The sequence below is a fragment of the Suillus clintonianus genome, assembly GCF_016758775.1.
Source record: "Suillus clintonianus strain FC179 chromosome Unknown DEU56scaffold_118, whole genome shotgun sequence".
NCBI lineage: Eukaryota > Fungi > Basidiomycota > Agaricomycetes > Boletales > Suillaceae > Suillus > Suillus clintonianus.
Genome location: NW_024539342.1, coordinates 5,700 through 15,283, shown reverse-complemented (window position 1 = coordinate 15,283; position 9,584 = coordinate 5,700). Strand labels below are relative to the sequence as shown.

The 9,584-nt window shown below is 48.6% G+C and overlaps 3 protein-coding genes across 3 annotated transcripts; all 3 read right to left on the bottom strand.

The window, feature by feature from the left end:
* Positions 1 to 2,335: 2,335 nt before the first annotated feature.
* Positions 2,336 to 3,069, bottom strand: DEU56DRAFT_917860 (uncharacterized protein; the record flags this gene model as incomplete). The annotated part of the gene is made up of 2 exons (XM_041358044.1): positions 2,336 to 2,608; positions 2,668 to 3,069. 2 exons carry the CDS (start codon positions 3,067 to 3,069, stop codon positions 2,336 to 2,338), a joined length of 675 nt encoding a protein of 224 aa, XP_041203178.1.
* A 446-nt stretch (positions 3,070 to 3,515) lies between these two features.
* DEU56DRAFT_832604 (uncharacterized protein) lies at positions 3,516 to 4,159 on the bottom strand (the record flags this gene model as incomplete). Its single annotated transcript, XM_041354594.1, has 3 exons — positions 3,516 to 3,784; positions 3,836 to 3,925; positions 4,017 to 4,159. 3 exons carry the CDS (start codon positions 4,157 to 4,159, stop codon positions 3,772 to 3,774), a joined length of 246 nt encoding a protein of 81 aa, XP_041203177.1. The 3' UTR covers positions 3,516 to 3,771.
* Positions 4,160 to 6,630: 2,471 nt separating this feature from the next.
* DEU56DRAFT_832570 (kinase-like domain-containing protein) lies at positions 6,631 to 8,143 on the bottom strand. Its single transcript, XM_041354593.1, has 6 exons — positions 7,775 to 8,143; positions 7,527 to 7,712; positions 7,445 to 7,475; positions 7,354 to 7,391; positions 7,077 to 7,301; positions 6,631 to 7,023 (listed from the first exon to the last, which is right to left on the bottom strand). Exons 2-6 carry the CDS (start codon positions 7,704 to 7,706, stop codon positions 6,796 to 6,798), a joined length of 702 nt encoding a protein of 233 aa, XP_041203176.1. The 5' UTR covers positions 7,707 to 7,712; positions 7,775 to 8,143; the 3' UTR covers positions 6,631 to 6,795.
* Positions 8,144 to 9,584: the final 1,441 nt, after the last annotated feature.

Below are 9,584 nucleotides of genomic sequence, written 5' to 3'. Positions count from 1 at the left end.
GTGGCCCATGCGCGCATGCCATACAGCTAGTGGTAAAGGTGTAGCCGAAGCAGACCTGGTGGCAAAGGCAGCATGAGTGTGCGCAGCTCGAAGATAGTATAGACCAGCAGAGCATTCCACACGTGCGATCACAGTTTTATCAGCACGATGCATTTGTCCTCCTTCAGCATCCGTTTCGAAGAAAATTCCTTCCGACGCTAGAGCAGACACGGATATCAATGTGCACCGTAGATCTGGTACATGGAGGAAGGGGAGTTCGATGGACTCCCGGCTTCCATTATTGTCAAGCGCTAGCGTGATGAATCCCCAACCTGGGGCAAGAACAGTATCGTCATTTGCAAGTTTCACGATTAAGGGAGGATTATAGGTTCTGTAGCGAGTGAAGAGAGAGTGCTCGGATTCCATATGTGCGGTGGCGGCAGAGTCTACGTGGAATTGAAAAGAAATAATGCTCGTATTAGAGAAACTGGCAGAGTGCGTAGGAAGACGAAGAAACGATGGGGTGCCGTCAGGTTGTCCTGATGGGAGAACTGACACGTTAGTGCCTTGCGAAGGTGAGGGGGGAATGCACGCTGACGTGTTTGGTGAGTCTGATTTTGCTAGACGGGCACGGCAGTTGTACCAGATGTGGCCTGTGCGCTTGCAAGATCCACATGTCGAACGCCACGACAATTCCCATTTATCCCCCTTGGAGGCGTCAAAATCCTTCGGTTTGACACGCTCGGTAGGTTTACCTGCTTTTGCCACCCTAGCGGCCATGGCTGTGTGGTGCGCATGCGGGCTTGCAGAGCCGAAACTTGCATAATATTGTTCCGAGTTCCTGATCTGGCTGATGACTCCTTCCAGCGTTAGCTTTCCAGCATTGGCGTCAGCGCTATGGAGTATGAGCTGGGAAAGCGGTGCATAGAAGTCGGGAAGGGCACGCAGCAGCGCTTGGACGAGAGTATATTCATTGCACTTCCATTCGATGGATTCAATGACCTTGAATTGGGCTTTGATGTCCGTGATCTCCTTGATGGTCTTGGTAAGGGAGTCGCTATCAGATGCTTTGGGAAGGTCAAAGATACGGCCCATAAGGCTCGTAAAACGAATGCCAACAGACGCCTGATATTTGTCTTCTAGCGCTTTCCAGATGGCAGCTGGATCAGCGACACCCGTGAAGTGGATGAGGTCGCTAGAGTGTACTGCCATACCAAGAAGTCCCTTGGTTATGCTTTGGCGTTCCCGGAAAGAGATGACATCCGCGCTCGCATCATGTGTCGCGAGGCGTTTGTTGAAATCAGCGTCAGTCTCCGTGGTGCTTCTGGTTGGGCGCGGAGGGGCTTTCTCATCACCTGAAAGGAGGCGCCAAAGGTTGAAGAGCGAGAGCCAAAGGTCCATGGTCGTTACCCACGATGTATAGTTGGAGCCATTGGCGTCCAGAGGGGGGTGAGGAAAAGATGTTGGAATCCGGATGTTGGACGACGATATAGTAGACATCACTAATGTAGAATGATGTGTCGGCGATGGCGACAGTAGAATGGGAAGATTAGATGGGTTTGGTAACGAGCGAGTTGGTACGACAGGCGTCAATGGCGGCGATGGCGGCAAGGGAATGGATAAGATCCGCGGGTCAAGCGGGGATAGAGGGCGACCTTGTTCCAGTTCGGAAAAAGTCGGAGAGGCTCAGATAAGGCGAGCGGAAGCGAGAAACGAATGTAGGCCTAGTCTGAGCCAGGGCTCATAACCTATCAAAGGTGACAGGGCTCGGACTAAGGGCGAGGACAGAACTCAGTCTTGGTTCAAAAGACTATTATAAATCATACCTAAGGGCGAGGACAGAACTAGTAGAGTAGTAGTTAGTAGGAGTAGAGTAGGGATGTCAATAAGATAGCTCACCTCAGTCTTGGTTCAAAAGACTGAGGGAGATCATTCGACGAGGAGAGGAATTAATACGTTTGATTGGAACGGAGAACCAATAGGGAACGTGTATGACGCATGGTAGGAGGAGTGTTCGTGTATGTAAAATGAAAAGACTAAATACGTATAGCGGTCATATCTTGATACGTTATATGTTCTTACCAGTCCAAAGGCTGAGGGCCATCCATCGGGTCGTGGAAACATATGTCATTCGTATTCTTTAGATCTCGAACATCTTTTACTTGATATTTTGATTCCGGAATCCAGGACATATACGAGACACATCCAACATATGGGATATGACATCGCAATGAAGTAATATATAATCCATAACGAATATCACAGCTGTACAGTACAAATGATGAGATCATTTTATCCATTGAGAGGCCATGAAAGTGCTTGCGACGCCCGAAGCCGACTCGTCAATCAAGGAGGTTCAGGTAGCATCTGCATCACGCTGACGGGAGTGCGGGGGAGGTTCATACAGCGACTGGAAACGCCATTCCACAACGCGAGAAGATACAGTATCTTGCGTGGATTTAGGTAGCGGTGAAGCTCCCGGGGTCTTGGAGTTCAGCTTAAGTTTTATGGCTTGCGCAACGGTTTGGGTGGCCGGGATAGAGGAAATGTGCTGCCCGATCACAGACAGCGGCTCAGCCATAGAGCCTTTCTCAATAGCCAATGGCCCTTGTGGCCAGGTGATGATAGGCTGAATCACGGACAGGTGCCAGTGAGATGGCGAGAAACAAAGAAATAAATTAGACTCACATGGTCGGGGTAGTCATCAATGGAAAAGCGGAGTTGTCCAATATCCTCCAGCACATCATCATCGCCATCCTGCTCGTGGTTCCCCTGCTTCACCGAAATCTCCTCGGCTGTGCCAACTAGTGCTTGCTCCAGGAACTCCTGCTCAAAATAATGTCCCTGCATCCCGAATGGCACCTCGAATTGCACGGTGGATGGCACGGGAGAAAAATACGGGAGGACTAAGTCAGTAGTTGCCTGCACTGGCGCATGAGTTACTCCAGTCGGAGGGTTCGCGGTCATCACAGAAGCTTGGCAAGCTTCCACTGTAGAATGGTGAGACGGTTCTGCATCCATATCCCGGCGAGTTGGGGCGGAAATAAGGCAGGTGTTCTGTGGCAACGAAAAGTGGTCCTGCTGGTCCATATTTGATTATCGGGCAAGAGTGAAATATCGTCAGTGGCACCAGGCGATAGCCTATGGAAGGATCAAATGAGTGACATCAGATGAAGTAATGTTACAGGAGTAACCTACAGTGCACAACTTAGATTGTGGAAAGGGAAAAAAGTGATGTATGTGAAAGAGGAGGAAAGGGAGATAAGTTGCGGTATTTAAACTGTTGGAATCAATGCGAAAAGTTGATGAGGCCTTTCGCTGTTGTGGATGACTTCCTTTTTTGTATGTTCCACACCTTGTTGATGCGGCCACCGACCTTCGGTTTTGTCAACAAACAATAGTACACCGCACAGACCACCGGGATATTCCTCCACACAGCTGTCACATAGGATGTCTAAGTAGGTCGAGAACAGTGCAATTATTTGTTCACAAACATTGAATGCGACTCGCTGGATCTTTTTTCAGAGTATATCTTTCGTGCATATGGATCTGGCATTTTCTCCAGGTACTGCGGGCAGTCATTGACATTGAAAATATATTCAACGATCTAATTGACAATATTTATCATGATAGATACATTGGACAGGAGACCACACCGATAAATGTATATAGATCCAACCACCGATCAAACGGTCCATCACTTCAACGGGTCCAAGACACATAGCGTCTCTGGGCCACTCGGCACAGGCCGCAAGAGTCCACACGGACATCGAATGCGATCTCCGCACCTTCTCAACATGCAACACTATCACAGAACAGTGAGTCGCTGTGCTCATGATAGGCAGATACAACTTACTGCCACAAGATCAGAACGTTCCTGTTTCTTTCACATCGATTTACGATACTCGGATTTGCAATCCAGAGAAGCGTCTTTTCCAGGTCTTGACTACCGAAAAAAACCGTCGCAGGTAGTCCACGTGAGTACCGAAAGTTTGGCAGTGCACGTCTGCCAGTGTGCCCCAATCCAGTAAACACACCACCGTGACATTCTGCGCAAGCTCTCAGCATCCACAAGCGTAAGGTTGACTTCCCGTATTCGGTGGAACATGTCAAAGGACCACGCGAACAATGTCAAGGCAAGAGACGTACCAAAGTCCAGCACGACGAGTAACCGTCTCATGAATCGCCTCGCAGAGCAGATGTACTATCCTTCGCGGAAGGTAAGGCCGACGGTCACATGTGAGGTTTCGGTGAGTGCTGCTCATTCATTTGACACTTGGTGTGACCTCGAATGAATTTGCGTAGGAATCGATTGTCTGCCTGCCGCGCGCTTTGGCCCTCCTACGACGGATCAAAGTATCTTTATGTCCAAGAAGCACAATGAGCCGGACAACCACGATGTAGAGGCCTGCCCAAGCCGCCGTTTTTCATTCCTGCGGGCCGTTCATCTTTGCGGTCTGGCCTGGCTTAGGGACACGAGGTAAAATTTATTGACGCCCATAGGTCTAGTGATTCCCGGGACATGATTTTTCGTCGTGGCGCAGGCACAAGTATAAAGACGATCGAAAGGACCAAACGAGCGCTGTGACCTAGGTCAGGTGCACTGCACCATACAAAGCTGCACATGCAACTGTACCTCCCGGCACTGCGAGGTGTCAGGGCATGATCACCCAGATAGTTGCAACAGCGTAAAATTGGTGCGTAACGATTCATACTGAAAGATCGTAACTTCTCCTCAAACACCCGAACGAGACAGGGTTGTCGCAGGAGAAGTAGAAACTGTAAGTAGAAATTATGCGAGATTTGATTTCCTCACCCAGATGCATTTATTTATCGCAGAATTTTGTGATGTACAGCGAGAGGGTCAAGTATTTGCTCAAGAAAATATAGGGGAGCTCAAAGTTGAACGCCCAACGCCCAAGCCCAACGCCCAACGCCCAACCTCGTGACTGAAATTAGGTATACCTAGAATAAATAGAAGTAAATATGGAGTAAAGCCACTGATGAGATAAGCTCCTTACCTAAACCTTGTCGCGCGAAGCGCCGAAACCTTCGCCAACTGTCTCCCCCTAATCCTCAGCATTTCTAAACCTTTTAAGCCTTTTCATCGTACCTAAACCTTTTTATACCTAGGAGACCTTGCTTTTTCATTCCTAATCCTGTTCAGTTATCCCTCATTAGACTTTTGCCACATGCTCACACAATAAAATCTATGACATGGGTTATGATTAGGGTTAGGAATAGCATTTTTTAAGTATGGAAAGGTTAGGAATAGAATATGAAAAGGTTTAGGGTGTGAAAAGGTTTAGAAATGCTGAGGATTAGGGGGAGACAGTTGGCGAAGGTTTCGGCGCTTCGCGCGACAAGGTTTAGGTAAGGAGCTTATCTCATCAGTGGCTTTACTCCATATTTACTTCTATTTATTCTAGGTATACCTAATTTCAGTCACGAGGTTGGGCGTTGGGCGTTGGGCTTGGGTGTTGGGCGTTCAACTTTGAGCTCCCCTTATGTTTCGACATCATGGAAACGAGCGACTCGGTAGAGCCTCGTCATACACCTGTGTTTGACATTATTTGGTACACACTGTTGAACTCTTTTCTTTCAAACTTAGCTTCCAGCTGATGTATATATCGATATCGGTCCATTCCCTCGATGTTCGTTTCCATCAGTACTAGTAATACGCAGATATCCTCGCCGACCTCTGCCCCACATCAATTTCCCCACAACCTCCCGATGCCCATTCACCACACCGCCACCACAACTCAATTATGTGTCCTAGGTCACCCCTCATGACATTTCAAACCTGGACACATCTTGCCGCACCCCAACGATGACGATAACGCCCTGGCTGCAGCGGAGGGAGAGAGTGGTAGAGTCGGAGGGGACGGTGGATATGGGTCTTTCTGATAGGTGGTGTTATAAGGGTACGTACATAGGTGAGTGTTTCCTTGTGCTTGCAATTGAAAGGCTAACTTATTTAACAACGGTTTTCAAAAACGTGTGCTTCTGCGCAGATTTGACCAATTCCTTCAGTTACCCACTACGTCGTGTCTACATCCAAATCACTCTCGTTCGGCGCAGGCCATAACTCAGGCCTCAGGTGCGTTCATGTATGTATTCATGCGAGGATTCGGGCGTTGGCCGCCGTAACCTCATTTCAACTTACAATTTTCAGTCTCATTCTGCCCCACAACCGCCTTGTTTTCGGTCGTCTGCTGCTCCCACTACTGTCACACAACCTACAACCTGGTGGCCTCTTCGTCCGGGTCATGTGTCGCGGCCCATTATCGATGTTCCTCTTGCACAGGGTAAAGAGCTACGTTAAGTTGCTTTTTCTCTTCCAGAACCACCATCTACACGAGCACAGATTAATGCTAAAGATGGAAGCAGCTGCTTGTACTTTGCGAGTTACCTGTAGATCATCGATCAGCTTCAAGGGGGTAGTTCAAATTCAATCGTATTCCCTGTCGTGTCTCGTATGGTCACTGCACCCGATGTATCACTTCTCGCTGTTCTATCAATGACATGCGTAAAAAAACTTATACACATCAATTTGGAATGGAATATTGATGCCTGATCCGCTCGATTCATCCCATCGCAAACCGCATGGGTGGATGGACAGTTGATTCGAATCTACCAGAGAAGAAGGAATGTAGCTGCTGGTTCGTTTTCCCCAAGAAACGTTTAGTCTCGAGCTCTTACCTCAAAATGGCGGGGGGGCAGGGCCTACATTTGCTAAACCTGAGTAGCATACCGAGCTAGCTATCCAATTCGTTGTACCGTAAACACATGATTGTATTAAAGGCAGTTCAAGAATCAAGGAGATCTGGATAGCGCATAATATTCATTCCTGATTACTCCCTCAGCTGCCTCTGTCGATGGACGGTTCCGCGGATCAGTAGACCAACATTTCTCAATAAACTCCCAGTATTTGTCGGGCAGCAGAGGATAACGCGATCGGGAAGGTATCTCTGACTTCTGCATAGCCCATATGATGGCGAGATCATTCCGGAGGTAATAATAGGGAGTACTATTGGTGAGGACCTAAATGCGGAGGTAATGATCCCATTGAGAAGTTGATATTACCCCAGACGTACCTGCAACATGATGCCGCCGAATGAATATATGTCGCTCTGCTCGCTCGGCCGTGCTGGAGACCCATCGTCCCGCTCTGCGAGCAGCTCGGGAGCCATCCATCGTGCATTGCCGTTGAGCGTGGACGTCCAGGAAGCCTGAGAGGTACTTATGACCTCCGAATACATCAAGGAGAGACCGAAGTCGGCAACACACGCAGTACCATCACCATGGATGAGTACATTAGGCTGGAGATTACATCTCAATCAATCTGAAACTAACGAGAATGTTCGAACTCACAGCAGTGAAGTCTCCATGGATGACACTGTTGGCGTGAACTACGGGGAATAGGTTTGATTTCTCGTCCAGCATTAAACTAACTAGCACGTACGATATTGGAGACCAGTTATGATATCCCTGAGCTGAGATTGTCATCAGTCTGTAGCCTTTACGAAATGCAAGCGAGGACTTACGATCTGGAATCGTCGAAGGACAGTAAGATCCGCACCCACACACTCTAAATAGCCCATCAGGTTTCCATTCTCCGCCCAAGGGCTGACCAGTGCAATAAATGGGCCAAAGCCATAAGTATAACCATAAATGGGGAGAACATTTTTGTGGTTCAGATTCGCGCATATTCTGAGTTCACGCATTATCCTCTGCGAAGTGGCGACCTCTGATGTAAGTGACTTCAGATGGAATTTTTCGGCAAGACTCTTACCTTGATCTTCTTCGTCTTCGCTGGACCAAGTTGATCAGCAGTGTTCACACGCAATGTTTTCACTGCAACCTGCACAATTGTCAATTTTGGATGATGGAGAAACAGAATATTGCGAACGAACTTTGATCTGTCTCCTATCTATGGAATAGGTGCATTTCCAGATGTCTCCGAACCCGCCATGAGCAACAGGATATTCGTCGTCCTTGGTGATGTATGTCGTGAGATTTGGGAGCATCGCTTCAATAGGGGAACCACCAGACTCATCGTTACGAACTGGGAGGACTGTATCGGTGTGGGAAGGGAAGAAAAGGAGTTCATGAGGCCTCTGCACGATAGGTGTGACGGGTATCGGCGAACTGTGGCGCACTGTAGGAGAACGCCGAGGTGCATCAGACTGCAATGATAACGATGGATGATTGATGAGTGGTGTAATGAGTAAAAGAATAAGGCACATACATTTGGGGGGTCATTGAGGGTTGACGTTTTGCGTGCACCAGTCTGTAAGGGAATATTAGCGCACGAGCAGTAGATGTTTTCGGGAAATGCGTACATGGGCTTGAGCAAGCACATTGGGTGGAATATCGCATATGTAAATGTTTGTACTGTAGTGTCCCGTGTAAGCTAGTTTGCGCGAGTCGGGTGAGAGGGCAAGGGCGCCAGCATTTTGAACGTCGAAGAAAGCAAGTAGCTCGCGGGACTCGAAGGCCCAGAGTTTGATGGTGTCTTGCCAAAACGAGGAGCTGGCGAGGAGAGTGTTGTCGGATGAAAGTGCTAGACCAGTGACAAAGGCAGTGTGTTCGAAGGGAGCTCCGACAGTGTCCAACGTCGAGGCGTCAAACTCGTAAATTGTCTTGGCATCAAAATCTTCCGTGAAGTTGAATGCGGCCAAGATGGTTTTGTTGTCGTTTGTCCAGAAAATTGGCGCATGCGTCATACTCCCTAAACCACTTTTCCCAATGCTCACATCCAATTTCTGTTTTTTGATATCCCAGACCTCCAGGCACATCCCCACAGTCGACTCGAGTGCGAGCTTCTTCGAATCCGTTGAGAATCGAACTGCGCCCACCCAACTTACAGTCTCGAATGGACCGGCCACAAGTTTGCCAGTCTCCAAGCTCCATATCTGCGCTGTAGAATCAGCTGACCCACTCGCCACCAGCTTGCTGTCCGCGGAGATATCAATGCAGTTGATCTCCGTTGTGTGGCCTGTGAATGTCTTCACGATCCCTGTCGCAACCTCACAGGCTTTCAGCTCCCCGTATTTGTAATCTCCACCAGCAGTAACAACCCATCGACTATCTCTTGATACCGTTACTGCCCGTACCTCCTTCTCGCAAACACTCCGCGCTTCCTCAATCTCCTTACCCGCCTTCAGATCCCATTGCCGAGCGGTCTTATCATCAGATCCGCTGATTATTCGCTGGCCATCAGGAAAGTAGGATATGGATTGAATCCAATTCTCATGACCCTTCAAGGTTGTTGCCGCTGTCAGAATAGATTTCGTGGCGGCTGCCTTCGTCGATGTGGAAGCCATGGCTGCGTCTCCGCGAGTGGTAGTCAAGTTCGGGAAAGGTAGTCGTTGTATGTGTTCCTCGGTGAGGTCTCCTGGCGTCAATGTGCTTTGTGACTGACGTGAACAGCGATTCAAAGATGGGTCCTCTGGTAAAGCAAAACATCAGTTCATTTGCGCTGGAAGTCCAGAGGAGATTTTCGTGTACCGAAACGTTAGCGCTTTAGCAGCGAAGAACTTTGAAAGTGATGGATTCTCGAATGTGAGTGCAGTTGTTGGCCTTAGGCGCCGCCTTGCATA

Excerpts from the sequence above, each read along its gene's own strand:
- DEU56DRAFT_832570 (XM_041354593.1), bottom strand. The coding sequence starts at position 7,706 with ATGCGTGAACTCAGAATATGCGCGAATCTGAACCACAAAAATGTTCTC. Across the intron at positions 7,476-7,526 it reads TCCTTCGACGATTCCAGATC|CTCAGGGATATCATAACTGG; the intron begins GTAAGTCCTCGC and ends TGACAATCTCAG. Across the intron at positions 7,392-7,444 it reads CATAACTGGTCTCCAATATC|TTCACGCCAACAGTGTCATC; the intron begins GTACGTGCTAGT and ends TATTCCCCGTAG.